Source organism: Mustela erminea, chromosome 13 (assembly GCF_009829155.1).
Source record: "Mustela erminea isolate mMusErm1 chromosome 13, mMusErm1.Pri, whole genome shotgun sequence".
Lineage (NCBI taxonomy): Eukaryota > Metazoa > Chordata > Mammalia > Carnivora > Mustelidae > Mustela > Mustela erminea.
This window is the reverse complement of record NC_045626.1, coordinates 76,401,776-76,423,227: the sequence shown is the minus strand read 5'-3', so window position 1 is coordinate 76,423,227 and position 21,452 is coordinate 76,401,776. Positions and strand designations below refer to the sequence as shown.

The following is a 21,452-nucleotide window of genomic DNA, read 5'->3' as shown; positions in this document are numbered from 1 at the left end:
AGTTCCCTGGGCATGAAGAGTGAGCATCAGGGCAGACCTTGTACTTCTCAGAGCTCACAGACTACAGGGAGCAGTCAAGAAGATGTCAGACGCTGGCACAAGTAAGACGCTGGGATGGAGAATGTGTGGTCAGGGCAGGCCTCAGAGAGAGTGAGTGAGACCTCGATGGAGGGAAGGAGCTTTCCAGGTAGAAGAACAGGGATTGCGCGGACGCGGAGGCAGGAACAAGCCAGGGTGTTGGAGCTGCCTTCTGCGGCTGGAGCAAAGCGAGGGGACGGTGGGCTCGGGGCAAGAGAGGTAGGTGCGGGTTGGTCATATGATCCTATTTTAGGTCGCGGAATTGGATTTTAGGAGAGATGGGCCACCGTCCGCGGGTTTTGAGAAAGGATGAGGGCGGACCGCAGAGACCTAGCGAACTGGGAGAACGCGGTTTGCCCTCTGGGAAGGAGGCAGGGCCGGGAGGAGCGGCGGTGGGCCCCGCCTCCGGGGCTAAGGGGCGTGACGGCCCGCCCCTGCCCCGCCCCCGCGGCCCGGAACCGGTGCGCTCCCGCGGGAGGTCGGCGAGCAGAATCCCCGCGCAGTGTCCGCGTCCATGGCCGCCGCGCTGCTCGCCCGGGCCTGCGGCCCTAGCCGCGGAGGTGAGTGCGCTCCCGCGCCGCAGAGCCGGGGTTGGGGGGGCGACGGCGGCCCGGGCTGGCCGAGCGGGAGCGAGTCCCGGCGGCCGATTTCTCCCCTGCGGCGGCAGCGGCCGCAGGGCGGCACCCCTTCCTGGAGCACGCGCGGCCTTTGCCCCACTTGGCCCGCTGCTGGCGCTTGCGCGGCCCCGGCTCCCGCTCCACGCGCGCCCACCGCCCCGCTCTCGCCTAGGCATCCACACTGCCCCCTCACACCCCACCCCTGCAAGTACCGGCCCTTGGAGTCTCAGGGGCGCCCCTCCTCCCGAGCCAGGCCTGGGACTGAACCCAGACTCGGTGTCTGTGACCTTGGGCGAGACGCTCAGCCCGTCCGCCTCATTTGGCCCGTGTGTAAAATGGTCCCAGGATGTGTCACTCTTCTCGTGGACTTGTTACAAGGACCAGGCTGTGTAAAACACTCAGCACAGCGCCTGTCAGATGGCGCTCAGAACTGTGAAGGCTCGTTGGTTATTTCCCGTCGCACCTTTCCCGGTTTATTTCTCTCCCGCTGTAGCAGCAGTGACACACGTGGCCAGGGCTTCCTTTGCCTGCAGGACAACAGTAAGGGGACCCCCACGGAGAGCTGTCTCTGCCAGGCCCCGGGCTGAGTGCCTCTGTCAGCATCTCTCCCACCCACCCACCCCCAGGAGCTCAGTACTGCTGGCGGCCAGGTTTTCTAGGCACAGAGGCTCAATGAAGTTAAGATCTTTGCCTAAGTGGCAAAGCTGTGGTCTTAGTACCATGGGTGTGAAGATGGGGTGGGAGAGTTGTGGAGCAAGCGTGTTGCAATTCGAGGAAGCATTCAGCTGGTGTGGGTTTCTAAATAGCGTGCTTGACATTTTGGACCCTGATAATTCTTTGTTGTGGGGTTGCCCTGTACATTGTAGGGTGTTAGGCAGTATCCCTGTCCTCTACCCCCTCCACAGTAGCAGCATTCCACCCTTCAGCTGCAACTACCAGAAATGTTTCCAGACACTGCCAGATGTCCTGGGGGCGAGGGGAGGGGGCTAGTGGGGGGGGCAAAAGCACCCCTGGGGGAGGCCCATTGCGTCATGGGATGGCCATTATGTTGATCATGCAGCAGGGCCTCCAGTGTCCCCCTCTCACTACTGCCTGCTCTTCTTGCCGGCAGCTCTGCGTCCTCGGGCCTGCCGTCGGTTACATACTATCTACCAGTCGGTGGAGCTGCCTGAGACGCACCAGATGCTGCGTCAGACCTGCCGGGAATTTGCTGAGAAGGAGCTGGTTCCCATTGCGGCCCGGGTGGACAAGGAGCATCGCTTCCCAACGGCCCAGGTGAGAGTTCCGACCGCAGCAGCCCCTAGGGTGGTCTGCCTGCTGCTGCTGGATTAGCGGTGACAGTCACCGCTAGAGGCCCTGAGACTCCCAGCCAGGAATCCTAAGGCGGGTCCTGGAACCCAGAAGATGCTCTGGAGGTTTTCTTCATCCTGCACGAGGCCCATAGCCCGGGCTTTAATTTCCACGATAACAATAATAAGGGTGGCTGGGCATCGTGCTGGTGGCCATGGTTAAGCTTACAAGTTGCTTGCCTTCTAAGGAGTTCCAGAGTTTTCTGGTTGCCATTTCATGTCTCCTGGGCTCTGGGGCCCCTTTTCCAGCTTAGAAAATACTGCGTTGTTTCACAGCGTCTTGGGGACTGTGCCGGGAGTGTGGTGATGCGCGGGTAGCTCAGAGTGAGGTGGGCAGGTGGCGCTCTGGGCACTGACATCGGCTGGTACCTTCCGGGTGTGGAGCACTTATCCCCACGCATCATCCCGGCTGGTCCTGAGGACATCCTCACCTGCACATCTGATCCCCATGCACATCCCGAGCCTGGCTGGTTCCAGCACCATCTTCTCTATCCACTCTCCACGTGGTTGGCCCAGTAGCCCGGTTGGTGGGAAGGGAAGGCCTCTTCTAGTTGGGAATTTTCCGGTCAAGGGCTTAAACTGCCCTTCTGCCCTCCGTGACCCCACCTGGCACGTTCCCATCATCGTTCAGTGCGTTAAGGGAGATGTGACCAAACTCGGTCTCTTTGTGAGCAGAGGATGGGACTAAGCAGAGCGGCCATGGAAAAGCAGGATGAGTTTCGAGACGTTGCCCCTGGAGCAGTTGCCTGAGACATGGCTGTGTGTTGGGGCTTCTCCTACCAAAAGACAGATGGCTTGACTTACTTTTCCTGTGCTATTCCTGAAATTCTTACTCAGATGACAGACGTAGATTTGCTCTGGACAGGAACGCTGGCAGTAGAAACAGATTTCTTCCCCCAAGCTCCTTTGAACTGGTCCTTTGGCTTTATATTCTCCTTCGGGCTTCCTGGGGCTTGGGAACTTGCAGGCTACCCCTCGGAGCCATGGCAGACACAGGTGTGGAGGGCGAAGGCTGTGGCGACAGCCACCCCCCACCCCCTTCCCGTGGGTTGGGATTGCTCCTCTGACTTTGCTTTCCCATTTCCTTAGGCGGCTCCTGTTTGAATTGCCTGGGCTGTAGACCTAGGGAGGAGTTGTGCCTCATCTTCTGAGCTTGTCACCACCCCTGTCACCACTGCCGGACTCTTGTCTCAGTGGCTGATGGGATCCAGAGGTTAATCCGTGTCCCTCCCAGCAGACTGAAACCTGCTGGGTTTGTTCTTTTACCCTGGCCTCGGTTCCTCCTTTGTAGCAGCTGAGCGCCCAGGCTCAGAAGGGAGTCCAGGGCTCCGGCTGGCAGAGGGGTCAGAGAACTCGACACCAGCTAATGTGGCAGGTCACCAAACTCGATAATAAGACCACCTAAGTTTCCCAGTGCAGCGGTAGTAAGAACAGGACTAGCTGTCATTTGGGGGCTGCTGTATTCTGGGTGCTCGAATATCCCATCTTTAGCACCATACTTCGGGGAGGTTAGAGTATCTTCTGTGTTCAGATGAAGAAACTGAAGCTAGAGGTTAAGTTTCTTGTGCAATAGCCACCTAGGTGGCCTGCCTGGGCTAGAGTAGGTGCTTGGTTAGTGATTTCTAGTAGTTTTCCCTGAAGATTTTTTTTTTTTTTTTTTTTTAGATTTTATTTATTTATTTGACAGAGATCACAAGTAGGCAGAGAGGCAGGCAGAGACAGAGAGAGAGAGGGAAGCAGGCTCCCCGCTGAGCAGAGAGCCCGATGGGCTCGATCCCAGGATCCTGAGATCATGACCAGAGCTGAAGGAAGAGGCTTAACCCACTGAGTCACCCAGGCGCCCCGTCCCTGAAGAATTTTTTATCTACCCCTTCCTCCCAGAAAAAGTGGGTTTATGGGGGAATATTCAAGGGGAGAAGAATTGAGGGAGGCAGGCCAAGAATTAGGTGGAAGGCTAGTACCAATTTCTGCTTGCTTTGCTGGTTTGGAGACCTCAGTCGAGCTTCAGTTTTTCTGTATTCAAACAAAAAAAAAAAAAAAAAAAAAAGAAAGAAAGAAAGAAAAGAAAAAAAAGAAGAAAGGAAACTACGGAAAATTTATAAAATTATTTTATTATAAAGGGAAATAAGAAATAAAATGGTGTTTCAATTGAGCTTGTACTCACCAGCCTTCAGTACGTGGGGGCTGTATATTTATTGTATAAAACTGAGCCCCACGAGGGGCTGGCTCAGTTAGTAGTTAGTAGAGCATGCGACTCTTGATCTCAGGGTCATGAGTTCGAGCCCCATCCTGGGTGTGGAGCCTACTTTAAAAAATGAAACAAAACAAAACACTGAGCCACGTTTCTTCTTCATTCAGTGACTATTTATTGAATAGCTTTCCTAGACCAGGTGCAAGACCTGCTCTTCCTCCTTATGTCCTCTCTCCGGTGATGGTGCTTCCCTGATCCAGTTAGCCGCTTAGGAACTTCTAGAACCATACCCCATTTTCTTCTTCCTACCCGCTGAATCTTGTTAACTACTCTCTGGAAATGTGTCTGAATGCCACCTCCCATTTGTCCCAAGGGAATTCATCTGTGTGTGCCCCGGGAGCAGCCCGTTCCTCACCCACGACCCAGTGGCTATGTGCCCAGCAGGTCGCTGTGTGCTGTTACTGGCACTCAGCTTCCCGTTCCTGCCGCACGTCCCTGTCTGCACATACAGTGCCCTTGGGAAGTGCCCCAACAGTCAACAGCGGGTTGCTGACTGAACAGGGGGGCGAGGTGGCCCTGCGTGGCGGGTCTGGCCCAACACGTAGCACTTGCCACCAGCGGACACTGGAGGCGGCTGCAGATGGGGCTTCTTTCCCTTGAATAAGAGGCAAGTCTCCCGTAAGTGAGGGCACTGGAGTCTCTGAAGGGAATCAGTTTTGTCTCTGCTGAGCTTACGCAAACTCTGGATAAATTTGATTTTGTGAAGGTGTGAGCGCTAGAAGTGCCTTACAGACGCATTTCTCTGGGAAGTGCCTGCTCAACATTCTCCTGATGGGAGGGACACACATGTTCTTTCTGTTTCTGCTGCTTTACATCTAGTCCCTGGTCTCTTAATGTTTTCAATACTGTCGTCTCTTCCCTGAGATCATGATCTGAGCTGAAATTAAGAGCTGGATGCCTAACTGACCAAGCCACCCAGGCGCCCCTGGGCTTTCTGAGTAGAAAGGTTGGAAGAGCAGAGCCAGGCATCACTGATGAAACTGGGTGAGCCGATTGCGACCAGGCGCCAGGCCTGGTGGGGGGGCCCGGCTCCCGCCCTCCAGCAAGCTGGAGCTGGAGGCTTTTCAGGCAAACCCTGGTGGCATATAGCAGGGGCAGAACGGACCTGGGTGACCCTTGAGGGGTGTGACTGGTCGGGGTGCAGGGAGCTCCTGCTGTGATCCGTCAGGAGAGCCTGGGGGGAGGGGGCGCGGTCAAGGGGAGAGGGCCCCGAGCTCTGGCTTCCTTGTGTCCCGGAGGTGTCACCTCTGCGGGAGCTCCCTGCACCCCACCTGTGGATTTCAGTTCCCTTTTTGTTTCTTGGGGGAAAGTGGAGTTGTGGGGTGTGGAATGAGTCCGTCCTTTACTCCAGGGCTGTACTCAGAAGGGCTTTGGGATGAAGAGGAGCTTGGGTGGCACCAGTAGCGTGGAACAGTTTGGCCAGGAGGCCAGAGACAGCCTTCCAGCGAGGTGCCTGGCGAGGCCGGTGTGTGCTTCCAGCGCCAGGTGCAGTGTGGCCCAGGTTCCTGACCCCGCAGCGCCTTCCCCGAGGAGACGCTGTGTCTCCCTGGCCTGCGTTTGTGGGCTGCCTTGAAGGGTGGGTCTGACCGTTCTGGTTTGAGGTCATGCTCCTGCTGGCACCAGGCCCTGTGAGCACCCCCGCGTGGACTGAGATAGGGTGCTGTGTAGACCACTCGAATTTCGGCTCCCCTGCAGGCCGGGGTGCTTTCTGCCCATGGGCTGCCATGTCTCTGAGCAGGCCCACCCTCTCTGGCTGCAGCTGTGGTCACCACGGAGTATTTGGCTTTTTAAGAGATCCTCAGAATGACACATCTGGGGTACCTCTGAGTCCCCCGCCTTTTTTCTTTAAGAGAGAGAGTGAGTGGTAGGGACCGGTGGTGGGGTCCAGTTTGGGGGGAGAATCTTAAGCAGGTTCCTTGCCTAGCATGGGGCCCAACTCAGGGCTTGATCCCATGACCCTGAGATCGTGACCTGAGCTGAAACCAAGAGTCTGACGCTTCACCAACTGAGTCACTTGGGTGTCCCACCTCAGCCGATTTCTGTCAGTTTCCTCTTGCTGTTGTGACAAACGACCACAGACGAGAGACTAGTGGCTTAAAACACGAGCGTATTATCCAACACTTCCTGGAGGTTGGAAATCCAGAGTGGGTCTTGATGGACTGAAATTAGCGTGCTGGCGGCCCTGGAGAAGGGCCTTGCCCCTTCCAGCATGTGGAGGCCTGTGGGGCTACCTGCCCGTGACCCCCCTCCAGCTAGCACTCTGGTCGCTCTGAGCCCTGCTTCCATTGTCACCTCTCGTTCCTCTTGTCTCCCTCTTCCCCTCATAAGGACCCTTGAGATGACCCTGGGTCCCCCTGGATAATCCAAGATCTTTAATTTAATCTCCCCAGCAGAGGCACCCGGATCTGCCCTCTTGTGGCCTCAGGGTGCCATGGCACTTGCTGGCTTGGCGGGTGGGCGGCTGCACCCCGCCTGCCCCCCCACCCCATGCTAAGGGTAATAATTTCAGAATTTCATAGAGGGGCCTGCACACCACGATGGACATGCTCCTTGTCGCGGTCAGTGTCTTCCCGGTGAGCCCTGGTCAGCCGCTTCCTGACTGTGAGCGACTCACCGACCACCCTAACTGCGCCGGCATCCGGGCTCTGCACTGCACGTATTTTCTCCGTCCTTCAGCAAGCATTTCCCTGTCACAGCTGCTCTGCCGAGGGGGTGTGACACCTGTAATCACGGAAGTCCTATTAATTACAGAAAACTGAGAAAATATTGTGAACATTCTTATGTTAGTTTCTTTTAAGTCAACTTGTGTAAGAACACGGTTCCAGGGGGCACCTGGGTGGCTCAGTGGGTTAAGCCGCTGCCTTGGCTCTAGTCATGATCCTGGGGTCCTGGGATCGAGCCCTGCATCGGGCTCTCTGCTCAGTGGGGAGCCTGCTTCCTCCTCTCCCTCTGCCTACCTCTCTGCCTACTTGTGATCTCTTTCTCTCTCTGTCAAATAAATAAATAAAATCTAAAAAAAAAAAAAAAGAACACGGTGACAGCAACCCAGTGACAGTGAGGGGCTCACGGAGAGCTGTGGCACCCTTCTCCCCCTGCCCTCTGCTGCTCCCCACAGGCAGCTTGATTTTAGTTGCTTCTTTGTGAAGCTCAGGATGTTCTGGGTGGTCCGTGTCAGGCCCCCAGAAGGCAGGTTGTCCCAGGTCGGAGGGACGGAGCTGGTTGCGACCCCAGAGTCACCGCCTGGGCTGCGGTCTGGTAGCGTTATTCACAGGCTCTGGCCCCAAGCAGGTTGCTCCATGGGTCTGGGCTCTGGAGAGACTCAGATGCAGAGCTGGGTGCACAGTAGGCACTTGCTGGCTGGCCGTTACTATTACTGTGGTTCCACATCAGAGACTTCAAGCTTTTAGCATTTGTTCACTCAGTCATGGGCACTGCAAGTATCGCAGCAAGCAAAAACCAGTCTCTGCCCTCATGGTCAGGGGGGAGAATCTTAACCAAACCCAGCAGGGTGATAGGTGTGAACTTCCAGTCGCATAAGCCCCGCGCTGGAAAGGCACAGGTTCTGGGAGAACGCCTGGTTAGGGGACACAGCAGCTGCAAGAAGTGAGGCTTGAGCTGAGATTTGGAGGGAAGGAGACCACAACAACTAGCTGATAAAGGGCATTACTGACAGGAAATGGCACGTGTAAAGGCCCTGTGGTGGGGAGGCAGGAGTATCTGTGTAGAGCTGAGAGAAGGTGTATATGACGTTGTGCTGTCCTGCTCCTTACCCTGGGGGCCCCTGAAGTTTTCCTGTGACTTCTGCCTGCTTGCTGGCTGTGGCTGTGGACACAGAGGTGAGCCAGTGTGGAGTGTGGTGCCAGAACAGCTTAGTTACCCACTGCATCATGCAGACCTGAGCTGAGGCTGGGCTTCAGCGTCTGCGTGAGGTTCAGGGTGTGAGTGGATGGGGCCACATGGTCTGAGTTTCTGCAGGCACTGGCTCAGGAGCAGGAGGGTTTGGACTTGGGAGGGGTGGACACTGGCCCCCAACTACCCTTGCCATGATGTCCTTGTGGCCAGGTGAAGAAGATGGGCGAGCTGGGGCTTCTGGCCATGGATGTGCCTGAGGAGTTCAGTGGTGCCGGCCTCGATTACCTGGCCTATGCCATTGCCATGGAGGAGATCAGCCGGGGCTGTGCCTCGACAGGAGTCATCATGAGCGTCAACAACGTGAGTCCCCACTCCTGGGTCCCGGGACTCACAGGTGGAAGGGAGGCTCCCAGGAACAGATGGGCACTCAGGCCATGTGTCCCGGCGTCCCAGGCACGGCACCTAGCCCCCTACCTCTCTGGGCTCAGTTCTTTCAGGTCGGGCCCTGGAGAGAACAGGTCTTGGAGTGGGGTCCGCAGGCCCCCTCTGAACAGCCACCTACCCCTTCTCCCACCTCCACAGTCCCTCTACTTGGGGCCTATCCTGAAGTTTGGCTCCAAGGAGCAGAAGCAACAGTGGATCACCCCTTTTACCGGTGGCGACAAAATTGGCTGCTTTGCACTGAGTGAACCAGGTACCATGTGGAACCGTGGTTGGCCCCTGTCCCCGGCACAGAATCAAAGTGACAGACTGGGCTGGAGCTGGGGCAGAGGCAGGAGCCGGGCCATGTGACACGAGGGCACAGGCCCTCGATGGGGGTGGTGGCGCCCAGGATCACATGGTCCCCTCAAGACTCTGGGATCCCTTGGGTGTGAAGATGCCCCGCTGTGGTATATTGCCCCCCCCCCACACCCTGCCAGAAGGTCTTTGTGCTGTAGTTGGGGGCGAGGGATGGTCCTCTGCTCGCGGGCGGCAGCGCCCTTTGGGAGCGGAAGCAGTGGATTCTGAATCTGGGTGTGGGGCAGGGAACGGCAGCGACGCGGGGGCCGCCTCCACCACCGCCCGAGCAGACGGGGACTCGTGGGTCCTGAACGGCACCAAGGCCTGGATCACCAATTCCTGGGAGGCCTCCGCCGCCGTGGTCTTCGCCAGCACAGATAGATCCTTGCAGAACAAGGTGGGGGTCCCTGGGGAGAGGGTCGGTGAGACTTCTGGGCTGTAGACGTTTTGAAGCTTCTCGATGTGAATCCCACCGTGGCTCAGGGGAGCTGTTCCTGCTCTCACACCCCTTGGAGCTGCCCCTTTCCCTCTCTAGCCTGCTGGTGGCCTGAGGCCCATCTGTACCTTCCCCCGGGCAGCCAGCAGAGGATGCCCTGGGGCTGAGGGCTGAGGTTTGAGGGAGGTGGCGGGAAGGGTCTAGTTTGGGTCTGGTGCCCTTGAGTAAGGGGCGTGACCGAGGCTGGTCTCTGATAACGTCACTGCCCATGTCTGGGCCTTTTAGGGCATCAGTGCCTTCCTGGTTCCCATGCCGACACCTGGGCTCACGCTGGGGAAGAAGGAGGACAAGCTGGGCATCCGGGCCTCATCCACGGCCAACCTCATCTTTGAGGACTGTCGCATCCCCAAGGACAGCCTGCTGGGCGAGCCTGGGATGGGCTTCAAGATAGCCATGGTGAGCCTGGCAGTGGGGCCCGGGCCCTGGGGCCCAGCTGGCCAGCCACTGACCGGGGCCTTCTGCACAGCAAACCCTGGACATGGGGCGCATTGGCATCGCCTCCCAGGCCCTGGGCATCGCCCAGGCTGCCCTCGATTGTGCCGTGAACTACGCTGAGAACCGCAGGGCCTTTGGGGCGCCCCTCACCAAGCTCCAAGGCATCCAGGTAACAAGGGGAGCCTCGCGTGGATGCTGGAAGGGGGGCAGCTCGCCCTTTCCTCTCTGGATCTCCTGGGTTCTCCATCCTCTTCCCTCCTCTCCTGGGAGGGAAGGACAGCCACTGACTTCCACGGGGGTTTGGGGCATTGCAGTTCAAGTTGGCGGACATGGCCCTGGCCCTGGAGAGTGCCCGGCTGCTGACCTGGCGTGCTGCAATGCTGAAGGATAATAAGAAGCCTTTCACCAAGGTGCCTGTGGGGAAGGGTCTCCTCAGGTGCGGCCGGGAGCTTTGGTGTGCGGAGGGGAAGTGTGGCTGGGGTTCCAGTTCCTTGGGCCTGTGGGTTTATTGCCGCAGGGGGAGGCCCTGCAGTAGGGCCATGTGCTGGCAGCTCCTCCCCGAAGTGACGTTTCTGACCCCACCATCCTCTGTGCTTAGGAAGCGGCCATGGCCAAGCTGGCTGCATCGGAGGCCGCAACCGCCATCAGCCACCAGGTGAGCGTCCTGGTGCACGAAGCGGGCGTGAAGGGGGCCCCCAAGGTTGAGTGGTAAGAAGTGGGCCAGCGGCCCCTCCCCTGCTGGTCCCCCGTGTGGCCGATCTTGCCCCTGACGCCCCACTGTCCCTGTAGGCCATCCAGATCCTGGGAGGCATGGGCTACGTGACAGAGATGCCAGCGGAGCGCCACTACCGCGACGCACGCATCACCGAGATTTACGAAGGCACCAGCGAGATCCAGAGGCTGGTGATCGCCGGGCACCTGCTCAGAGCCTACCGGAGCTGAGCCGCGATGCAGGGCCCAGGGGCGCCCCGCTCGGGGGCCAGACCAGCCTGTGGACCACCGCAAAGGAGGCAGGAGCCACGAGGCCTTAACCCTGATGCTCGGTCCGGGACCCTCTGTGCCTCTTCTTGCTAGGACCATCCGGCTCCTCACCTTCCCCCCCGACCCCAGACCTAACCGCCTGGGGCCGAGTCTGTGAGAAAGGAAAGGTGAGGGGCCCCATCTTCAGCTCAGGTTTTTGCCATTGCTTCCTCTTCACACCTGTGCCTTGTCTTCAAGTGGACCTGGCCTCTGGAGGCGGGGCCTTGGGAAGGACCCCCATTTCCTTTCTCAGAAGGAGACCCAGGTGGGACAGCCTCTTGGCCGCCCTTGTTCTTTCCCTGAGCTTAGAGGTCAGGGGGAGGAATGTTGGGGGTGGGGGACAGAATGCCCGGGCGTTTGGGGAAGGCTGGTGGTCCCGGCGGAAGCACCTGGAACCCATTAGCTGGTTCTTCATAAATTATCAATGAGTAGAAGGGGTCTGAATTTCTTGAGGACAATCAATTGTGGAAACTAAGTAATAAAATGTACCTGTGCTCTGGTCCTCGTGTCCTTCCCTGGGCACTGCTGGGGAGGGGACATGGTCTGATAGTGTGTTCTCGGACCGCTGCCACCTGTGTGTGTGTGTGTGTGTGTGTGTGTGTGTGTGTGTGTGTCTGCGCGCGCGCAAGCATGGCTGACTGCAGGGGCATCAGCACCAGTACCTTCCTGCAGGAAGGTACAGAGCTGGGTCCTCCGGCAGGGGTGAGGGTCTAGGACAGTGACTACTGCACAGGGAGGGCAGGTGGGTCCAACCCCTGAGCAGCAGGGAGGGAGGGTGCGTCACAGCTGCAGAGGGCTCCAGGGGACTGGGAAAAGCCGTACAGGCCTGCAAGCCCGGCTGCGGAACGGTGGACATGGGGCCTCCACAGCCTTCGCTGATGACAGGGACCTGATGCCCCTGGAGCCGGAGCCCAGCTCTTAACGACTGCCACCTAATGCGGTGAGGCAGCCGGAAGAGAAACCCAGCAAGAGAGAATTCAAGGGAGCTGGGGTCAGCCCTCTGCAGGGCGGGGAAGCGGGCCTGTCGTCGCGGTGAGGTCTCGGAGACTTGGGGACAGAGACGTGACCCATTTGGAGCCCCCATCACGTGGGCGCCGAACATCCTCGACGGTCTTGGCGGAGGACGTCGCGGGGAGCCGCGCGCCTCCCCTGGGGCCAGGCCTTTGACCCGGGCCCCGGACGCCCGGAGGCGCGCGGCGCTAGGCTTGGAGGTGGGGTCTCCCCTGCGCGGCTGGGCGGTGCCCTCGTGCGGCCCGCCCCGCCCCGCAGCAGGTGCGGCGGCTCGCGGCTTCCGTGCGCGCGCTCCAGCTCAGGCCGGCCCGCGGATGTCCGGGTGATCTAAGCCTCTTCCTGCAACAGGTGAGCGCCCCGAAGGGCTCCCAGCTCACACCCTCCGCGGGCACCCGCCGCTGTCGCCGCCCTGGGCTCAGGTGCAAGCCGAAGGTGCGGGGCGCGGGGTGGGATTCGGGGCTTCTCCCCAGGAGCGACCAAGTTTGACCTACGCCACTTGGGAGGCAGATGAACACCCCGTCCCTTAGCCACTGACCCCACGGGCTGCCGGGCGGGGGCGTTCGGGTGGCTCTGTGACCCCTTCGTCCAGGTAGCACGGGCTCCCAGGCAGTGGTTCGTGGGGCCTGGGCCGTCCGGCTGGGTGGGGGTGGGGCGCGGGTGATGTGGCGGCTCAGAGGCGAGCAGAGGGAGCGCACCCCGAGCCAGGTAGCGGAGCTGGAAACCCAGCCCTCCCGCTCAGGCTTCAGGCCCACCCGCCCCGCCTACGAACCCTGCCCCGGCTAAGGCGAAGGGGCTGCGCGCGAAGGGACCGGCTTGCCTTCCAAGTCGCCGCTGGGGATCTGCTCCCCTGGAGTGTCCTTCCCGGCGCTGGTCCCCGGGCGCCGAGCCAGCGTCCAGCCCGCACTCTGGTGCCTCCAGGAACTGTCGCGGGGCGGGGACGCCGACTCCCAGAGTCTTGGCTTTGACGAGGAGCGGCCTCCGTTCGTGGAAGCCCCTCAGCGTAGGACCAAAGGCTGACCTCCGCCCCTGGGTCCGTCTGCGGCTGAATCGCTGCAGCAGGTCTCGGACCTCCGGTCCCTTTGTGCCCAGTATCCCGTGCGTGTTTCCTAAGGCCCGGGACGTTCGCTTTCACCACGCCGGGCCGTTCCCCCCCGGGGGGTCCAGCTGCCGACGCCTGCACACTTGTCCGTTGTCACTAGGTCTTTCTCGGTTTTGTTTTTCAGGGTCGGGGGGTCCATTGTTGCAGCGAGAGGTCTCTTGTCCCCTTCACTCCAGGACAGGTTCCCAGACTGCATCTGTTGGTCAGACACGGGCGTGTTGGAAGTGGCCGGGCCGGTTGGGTCCCAGGCTGCGCCTCGTTCTGGTGGTTTCTCCAGGACTGGCTATGGCTTCGTGGTCGTGTTTTTGGCGGTGAGAACGTGGGGGAGTCCGGTTTCACTGCTGACTTCCATTGTTAGTTCCGTTACCCTTTTCCGAATAAATGCGAGGTTTCGCAGTGTTCGCAGTGTCTCTAAAGAAACGGCTTTTGGCTTTACTGACTTTGGGTATTGTGGTTCTAAGTTTTATCTCGTTTGACGCTTTGTTTCCTTCTATTTTTGGGTTTCATATGTTGTGCTTTTTCCAGCTTCCTGGGCTGAATGTTCATGGATTTTTCCAGTCTTTTTTCTAATAAATGAATTTAAAGTCCTACATTTCTCTCTAGGCATGGCTTTAGCTTAACTTCCAAAACCTTGATATATTGTATTTTCATTCTTTCGGTATTCTTCTCCTTTGACTTATCAGTTACTGAGAGGAGTATTATTAACATGGGATTTTCCTTGGTATTTTTTGTTACTGATTTTTTTTTAAATTGTGGTAAAACACACATAATGTAAAATTTACCATTTTTCTTCAAAAATGTACAATTCAGTGGCATTTAGCACATGTATAGTGTGTGTAATCATCCACACTATCTCATTCCAGAACACTTTTGTCACCCCAAAAGAAAACTCCGTACCCATTGTTAATGATTTTTATCTTAAGTGCATTGTGGTCTTAGAACTTTTCCCGATTATCTAAATTCTTTGAAATGTATGGAGATTTACTTCATGGTCCCTAAGTCACTTTTTTTTGGTAAAAAACCAAGTATTGTTTAAGAGATTCTTTTTGACGTGATGAGCACAGAGTGTTATATGCAACTAATGAACCATTGAACACTACGCCAAAACGCAATGATGTACCATACGTTGGCTAATTGAATTTAAATAAAAAGCAAAAACAAAAAACTCAATACTAAAAAAAAAGCTTCTATTTTCAGGAAAAAAAAAATTCTTTTTTCCACTTTGATACATTAGTTTGTTTATTTTGATTGCTGCATTGTATAAATATACTTAGAAAATTTCCAGCTTTTCACTGACACAAACCGTGGTGCAGAGAACATTCTGGAATGTGTCTCCTTGGTCACAGGAGACAACTTTTGAGTATGTAAGTAGAAGTGGTCTTTGATGATCTTTGGGCTGTTTATTTCTTCAGCTTCACCAGGTATCGCCAAGCTGCCTCCCGCAGCAGCTGGGTCAGCTTGCCCCTTCCAGCCTCGCAGGAGTGCAACCCTCACTCAGTATCACTGACTTCACGCCTTGCATTTCCTTGGTTGTTCTTGCACTTGTTTTTCACATGTTTACTGGCCATTGTGGTTTCTGCTGGGAAAGGGCGTTCCCATCCTTTGCTCCTTCGCTGGTTGATTCGGAATTGTCTCATGGGTTGTATTTCAGACGCTAATCATTTGTCAGCTGTCTAGTTGCACAAAGGCTCCTGTAGTGTGTGGCTTCCACTTTTTAAAATGCTTTTGCAGGAGCACCTGGGTGGCTCAGTCAGGTAAGTGTCCGACTCTTGATTTCGGCACAGGTCATGATCTCAGGGCTGTGGGATCCAGTCTGCCCTTGCCAGAGAGTCTGTGTGAGGGCCTCTCCCTCTCCCTCTGCCCCTCCCCCAAGCTGCACTAAATAAACAAATAAATACTTTAAAAAATGGTTTTGGGGGCGCCTGGGTGGCTCAGTGGGTTAAAGCCTCTGCCTTTGGCTCAGGTCATGATCCCAGGGTCCTGGGATCGGGCCCCGCATGGCCTTTTATGACCATTTATGTTATATCATTTGTCAGCATTTAATTCCTTTTTATGGCCAAATAATCTCTCCTATTTATCCGTTTGGGTCGTTTCTTTTTTGTTTTGGTTCTTACAAATAATGCAGCTGTGGACATTTGTGTACAGGTTTTTGTGTGAACCTATGTTTTCAGTTCTGCGTACCCCAGAGTGCTGGGTCATATAGTAACTATGTTTATCTTCTTGAGGAACCCTTGCGTTTTTTGGTTTGTATTTTCCCAATATATAAAATTTCTTTTTGTTTTTGCTTTTGTTTTCAGCCTTACGTTGTTGTTGTAAGCACGTCTCCCTGGAAAACCTTTTATTGGATCTCCCCCCCACCCCAACTTTACCCAAATCTGAGTCCCCATTCTGCTTGGCAAGTTTAACCCATTTATATCTGTTGTAATTGTTTCATATTTGGACCTATTTCTGCCATTTTATATTTTCCCCTTTCCATTTTATTTTGTTTTCATTTTTTTCCCTTTCTGTCTTTTATTGAATACATTGAATTTTCTTATTTTTAAAATGCATGCATTCTAGTTTTATTCTTCTGCTGGTTAAGGTAACTTAGATCAGTAATTATTTTTAATTTTTCCTATCAACTTATTTAACTTCTATCTACATCCTTTCTTAAGACAGGTAAAGAACTTGGAGCATTCTCTCATTGTCTGGTCTCTCCTTTCTCTTCTACCAATCCCCCCCACTCCACCATTCACTTCTGGTGTATTGGTTCAGGGTTGTTCAAGACTCTACCTCCCCTTCCCTCCCTCCCAGTCACTGTGAATGATCAAGGTGGTTTCTCTTACTTTCATGCATCTCCACATTCTTGTGGACTTATTTATATTCTTACTGAAGGACTTTATCCAAGATTGATTTACTGAGGTCCTTTGTATAGAAACTTTTCTGAAATCTCAGAATATCTTTGTCTTCTTGCTTCTGGCCCTATTTTTTTTCCTTTTCTGTTATAAATTATCTGCTTTTTATCTCTAGAAGGCCTTCCATTGTTTTTCTTTTTCTTTTTGAGGTTCTTAAGTTAAACCATAAAGTGCTTGGTGATAGCAGGTGGGGCCTGATCTTACGATACTGAGATCAAGACCTGAGCTGAGATCAAGAGTCTGGAGGCTTCACTGAGCTGCCTGGGCACCCTTGGAGGTGGGATTTTTATCATTTGGTTTGTATAACACTCACTGAGCCTTTGTCCTTGTCTGTCTTTAACTCTGCGACATTCTTGGGTATAGCATCATGGCAGAGTAAACTGTGTACTCCACAATCCCTAGGCCCTGCAATGATCAGATGTTAGGATATTTAACATGACTCTTAGGGCTTGTGTCGCACGGCTGGTATCTGTTTGGGAGTCCCAAGTCTCACTTACCACTGCTACTCATGTAGCAGGAAGGTGCCATGTCCACGTCTTACCAGAGCTCTGGGTTCCAAGACCTGAGTGGCTTTCCCTGGGCACCTGCTGCTTCTCTGTGCTGCACTGAGGGTGTCTGAAAGACTCTGTTCCCAGGGTACATTCTGTGGGATGCTGAGGAATGACCGTTGACTCTGCTGTCCGTCACAGCCACCCCCCTTACCTCCTAGCTGAATCTGGCTGTCCCGGGAGGCAGCCACAGTGGGGAGATGGCACATCGGAGGGGCTTGGCTCTGCTCACTCTTTCTCAGTGATGGTGTCAGGACCCCCGGCCTCTGGCTGCCTCGATCTGCTCTCCACTAAGGCCTCCTAATCTCACAGGCTACGGAAGCAGAAGGGACCCTGAAAACCTTCCCTCCCCTGCCGTACTCTCTGCCATTCCCCATTCCCTTCCGGCTCTGGGAATGCTATTGTGATTATGGTTTGCATATTAAAGGATTTTTTTTTTTTAAGATTTGATTTATTTACTTGACAGACAGAGATCACAAGTAGGCAGAGAGGCAAGCAGAGAGAGAGGGGGAAGCCAGCTCCCCGCCTCGTAGAGAGCCCGATTTGGGGCTCGATCCCAAGACCCCGGGATCATGACCTGAGCTGAAGGAAGAGGCTTTAATCCACTGAGCCATCCAGGCACCCCTTAAAGGGTTTTTTTATAAAATATATTTGGTCTAAAAATAAGCACTTTATCTAAAAAAAAAATCTGGGGGGCGCCTGGTTGGTTCAGTCTGTTGGTTAAGCATCTGCCTTCAGCTCAGGTCACGATCCCAGAGTCCTGGCATGGAGCCCCACGTGGGTTCCCTGCTCAGGGGGGAGTCTGCTTCTCCCTCTCCTTCTGCCCCTCCACTCCCCGCTTGGGCTCTCTCTCTCTCTCTCAAATAAAAATAAAAAATAAAATTTAAAAAAATCTGTGCAACACTTACGGAAGGTCTGCTCCTGACCTCTCAGGGCCTTACCTGTGCATGTCGTTCTCTTGCTGCTTCTCTGTTATATCCTTTGCTTAGGATACCTTAGCTGTGGGCGCCTGGGTGGCTCAGCAGGTTAAATCCTCTGCCTTCGGCTTAGGTCATGATCTCAGGGTCCTGGGATCGAGCCCCGCATCGGGCTCTCTGCTCAGCAGGGAGGCTGCTTCCTCCTCTCTCTCTGCCTGCCTCTCTGCCTACTTGTGATCTCTGTCAAATAAATTAAAAAAAAAAATTCTTAAAAAAACCAACAACAACAAACCTTAGCCGTGAGGTAACTTGGTATCAGGTCCACCCAGGCCTTCTAGTGGGTCACCGGAGTTGAGGATTGGTCACAGGACCCCTGCCACGGGTGTCCCCTGACTCTTCTCTGGGCTGCTGTGGTTCTTTCTATCCCTGGTGTCAGCTACCCTCGCTCCCAGGAATTTTCTTGTGCTCTTCACACTGGAGTTCCTTAATGCCGCGTGCGCGCCTTTCATCTCGAAAGCATTCCGAGCCTGGCTGAGGCGGGGCCGGCAGCCTTCCCCAGTTCTCCCTCTTGTCGAAACCAGAAGCCCTCCATTATTTTTTTTTCAGAAATTCTCGATGGCTGATGTCGTTGACGTTCTTGTATTTCTGTGTGTTTATCTGGTTATGCTGAAGAGCTTTCTTGTCAGCTCTTTGAATAGATTGCCTACTCAGAAAAGCTAAGTCATCACTGCCAGTGATCCTTTCTATGTGACATCCCTCTTTTCTTTTTCTTGGCACGTTGCACTGACGCTGCATGGCCGCCTCTGCTTTACTGGGAAGGCCTCAGATGCGTCGCCGTTAGGTCTGACATCTCTTTGTCGTACATTTCTGGGTAGAACCTTTAGTGAGCGAAGAACATTTCCATGTGTTTCTAGTTTAGGAAAAGGTTTTTCTTTTTAATGAAGAATGGGTTGCAAATTTTTTAAAAAGATTATTTATTTGACAGAGAAAGAGATCACAAGTAGGCAGAGAGGCAGGCAGAGAGGGAGAGAGAGGAGGAAGCAGGCTCCCTGCTGAGCACAGAGCCCAATGCGGGGCTCAATCCCAGGACCCTGAGATCATGACCTGAGCCTGGTGCGCCTGGGTTGCAAATTTTTCAAATGTGTTTTGAGGGGCACCGGGAGGGCTCAGTTGGGTATGCCTCCAACTCTTGATTTTGACCACGAGGCTGAGCTGTAATCACACCAAGTGGGGGAAAGCAGAAGAGAAGGCTGAGCGGAAGCAACCTGGATTGCTGTGCACCCGCAGGAAGTTTCTGCAAAGCTGTTAGGGAATCCTGAAGCTAAAATCAACTGTTACAGGAGTCCTGGGTCCTCTGCCTCAGTAGCCCGGCTCTCCTGTGTCCTGGACTGGGAGGGGTTCATGGCCGGCAAAGCCTCCCCGGAAAGCAGAGGGTGCGGTTCGAAACTTAGCAGCTGGCGCTGCTGGTAGCTCGGCTCCCTGGTGCTGGAGGCCTGTGAGGCGTGTCTCGGTCCTGCTTCTCTCCGGAGGTGTGTGGGGCAGCACTTTCTTCCTCTGGGGAAATTCGGAAGGAGGAAGTCCGTGAGGTGAACCGCAGCTCCCTTCGCTGCGCTGACTTTGAGTGTGCAATTGCGTTCCTCCTCGTTCTCCTCCACGGTCCGTTCCCCATGCCTCTCACCCCCGGCGGTCACCTTGGCATGTGCTGGCGGTTCTGCCTGGTGGAGGAGTCCCGACCTTCATCTCCGAAGGGTCTGAGCACTTCCTGGTGGGCGGAGCCTGCTTGGCCCAGGTCTGTTCCGGGCTGGCGCAGGGCAGAATGCCAGGAGGGGTCCAGGAGGGTCACCTGGATTCCATGCACCTTGTTTCCCGTCTTCCTCGTGTAAAAACAGCCTCCTCCTGCTGGTCTGTTACCTGTGCCTGCGCGGGATCCTCTTTTCCTCCTGATGCTTTCCTTCAGACATCCACCTGCCCGGCAGCTGCTGGAATGGTAGTATGACAGTGGTCACCCCTTTGGTGACCGTGACTTCCAACCCCTCAGAGCCCAGAGTTGTGGGGTGAGAAGCACAAAATGGCAAGTGGGGCAACTCCTGCTCCCAGTCTTCGTTCTGAGAACCATGTGTCCTTCCTGCGCAGACTCAGACCTAGACAGCCGTGCCTGATGTAATAGAAACCCAGTGTCCTGACAGGTAGCACCTGTCCTTTGAGAATGTTTGCTAAGCTGGCCTTTGAGCTGTGCCTTCAGGCCCCTGGAGCTTTCTGTGAGTCTGCTTCTGGAATGTGACCCCTCCCAGGGGCTCACAGGATGGTGGGCGCCCTCCTGCACCTGCTTCACAGCTGTGCGCCGGGCTTGCTGTGTGGGATCTCCGGCCCAGGCATCGGGCATGCCGTCCAGCCCTGGGGACGGGCACGGCGGCGACTCTGTAGCCATCTGTCCCCATGAGGACGAGCCACCAGCCCTTCCAGGAGGGAAAGGGATCCATGTTGATTTGCTACCACGTGGTCTTCTGAAGGCGCAGCGCCATAATGCGAACGCAGTGCTGGTCTCTGGTGCCGACCTGCTGGGCCTTCTGCGGCAAGAGCAGCTAGATCAGTCTCGATAAGTGGCAGGCCATGCTGTTGGGGGCACCTGTTGTGCTGGCGTTGGGGTGGCTGGTGGTGAACGCTGGCTGATGTCGACTCACGGAGTCATTTTGCCTGCTTGGTTGTTCGGTGCCTCTGCCTGATGGGGAGCTGAGATGTGTGTATATATCTGAGTTTCAGAGGTTTCCGCTGGGCCTCCCTCCTGTGACAGCCCTTCCTCCACACCCAGGGACCTAATACACGCATCGCTTCAATGGCCAAGTTTACCAATGCCAATTACACATGCGGGGACCAGAGCGATGACTGTCAGAGGACTCTGCAGACCTGCGGCACCCACCGTGAGTGGGACTTCAGCTAGGACTCTGTCTGGGACCTGACCCCGTGAGCCCCCACTCTAAGGAGGGGGCACTGTGATGAAACTCTGGGCCTCTGGACATCAGTGTCAACTCAGAGCCTGTGTCTAGTAGTCCTTGAAGTATCTGGAGGACCCCTTTCCACCCAGTGTACAGTCACGCAAGTCAATAACCACACTTCCTTTGGGGGATGACTGGGAGGGGATGCTCATGGGTTACGTGCTTGCTGTGATGTTACGGGATCTGTGGTGTGTGGCTCAGGTGTCCTTCCTCCTAAGAACCTGGGCACTTTTTCAGTCAGCGGGTCCCAGACAGGTCTCTCAGAAGAGATAATGTGTGTGACTCAGATCCCTGGAGTCACCTCAGCAGAAACCAGAAATAGAGATGTGATTATGTAGGAACGATCTGTGGATGAGCCTCTTGTCCACTGATGTGAATCCTTGTGACATACGTAGGTGACTAGCAAAGTTCTTGAGAAGTTTGTACCACTGCAGTTAGGATCCCAGATCAGTTTATTATGAATTAATCAAAAGGGAATTGATCCTGGGTGGGCCATACCTAATCAGGTGAGCTTTTAAACTGAAAGTTATAGTTCACAGATGCTTTGTTGCTGGCTTTGAGGAAGCATGCTGCCATGTTGTGAGAGGAGGGCCCGTGTGAGGGCAGTATGTCCCGAACTGCCCGGCCCCTAAGAGCTGAGGGGAGCTCCAGTTGTCAGGGACAACTATCTTATAACTGTCTTATAGCCACCAGGAACTGAATTCTGCTGACAAGCATATGGGCTTGGGAGACAGCCCTGAGTCTCAGATGAGATGCAGGCCCAGCTTCCATCTTGACCACAGCTCTGTGAGGCCCCGAGCGGAGGATCCAGCTAAGCTGTGCCCAGATTCCTAAACTATGGGCACTGACTGATAATAAATGGGCACTGTGTTTTGTTTTGTTTGGGGGGGGGTGGGAGAGCCAGAGGGTGAGGGGGAGAGAAACGTTTTTTGGTTTTTTTTTAAATAAGTGTTAGCTCTTCTTCTTCTTCTTCTTTTTTAAAAGATTTTATTTATTTATTTGACAGAGATCACAAGTAGGCAGAGAGGCAGGCAGAGAGAGAGGAGGAAGCAGGCTCCCTGGTGAGCAGAGAGCCCAATGAGGGGCTTGATCCCAGGACCCTGGGATCATGA

At 55.1% G+C, this 21,452-nt stretch overlaps 1 protein-coding gene and 1 pseudogene across 1 annotated transcript; both read left to right on the top strand.

Moving 5' to 3' along the window:
• The first annotated feature begins 539 nt into the window (after nucleotides 1-539).
• On the top strand, nucleotides 540-11,379 carry ACADS (acyl-CoA dehydrogenase short chain). The gene is made up of 10 exons (XM_032311230.1): nucleotides 540-638; nucleotides 1,807-1,970; nucleotides 8,358-8,507; nucleotides 8,730-8,841; nucleotides 9,173-9,324; nucleotides 9,649-9,819; nucleotides 9,890-10,027; nucleotides 10,173-10,268; nucleotides 10,457-10,513; nucleotides 10,648-11,379. The coding sequence occupies exons 1-10, from the start codon at nucleotides 593-595 to the stop codon at nucleotides 10,798-10,800; spliced, it is 1,239 nt and encodes a 412-aa protein (XP_032167121.1). The 5' UTR covers nucleotides 540-592; the 3' UTR covers nucleotides 10,801-11,379.
• Nucleotides 3,855-21,217, top strand: LOC116572322 (annotated as a pseudogene).
• Nucleotides 21,218-21,452: the final 235 nt, after the last annotated feature.

Coding starts and splice junctions, on each gene's coding strand:
- ACADS (XM_032311230.1), top strand. CDS start 593: ATGGCCGCCGCGCTGCTCGCCCGGGCCTGCGGCCCTAGCCGCGGAG. Junction 10,269..10,456: donor ATAAGAAGCCTTTCACCAAG/GTGCCTGTGGGG, acceptor CTCTGTGCTTAG/GAAGCGGCCATGGCCAAGCT. Junction 10,514..10,647: donor CAACCGCCATCAGCCACCAG/GTGAGCGTCCTG, acceptor CTGTCCCTGTAG/GCCATCCAGATCCTGGGAGG.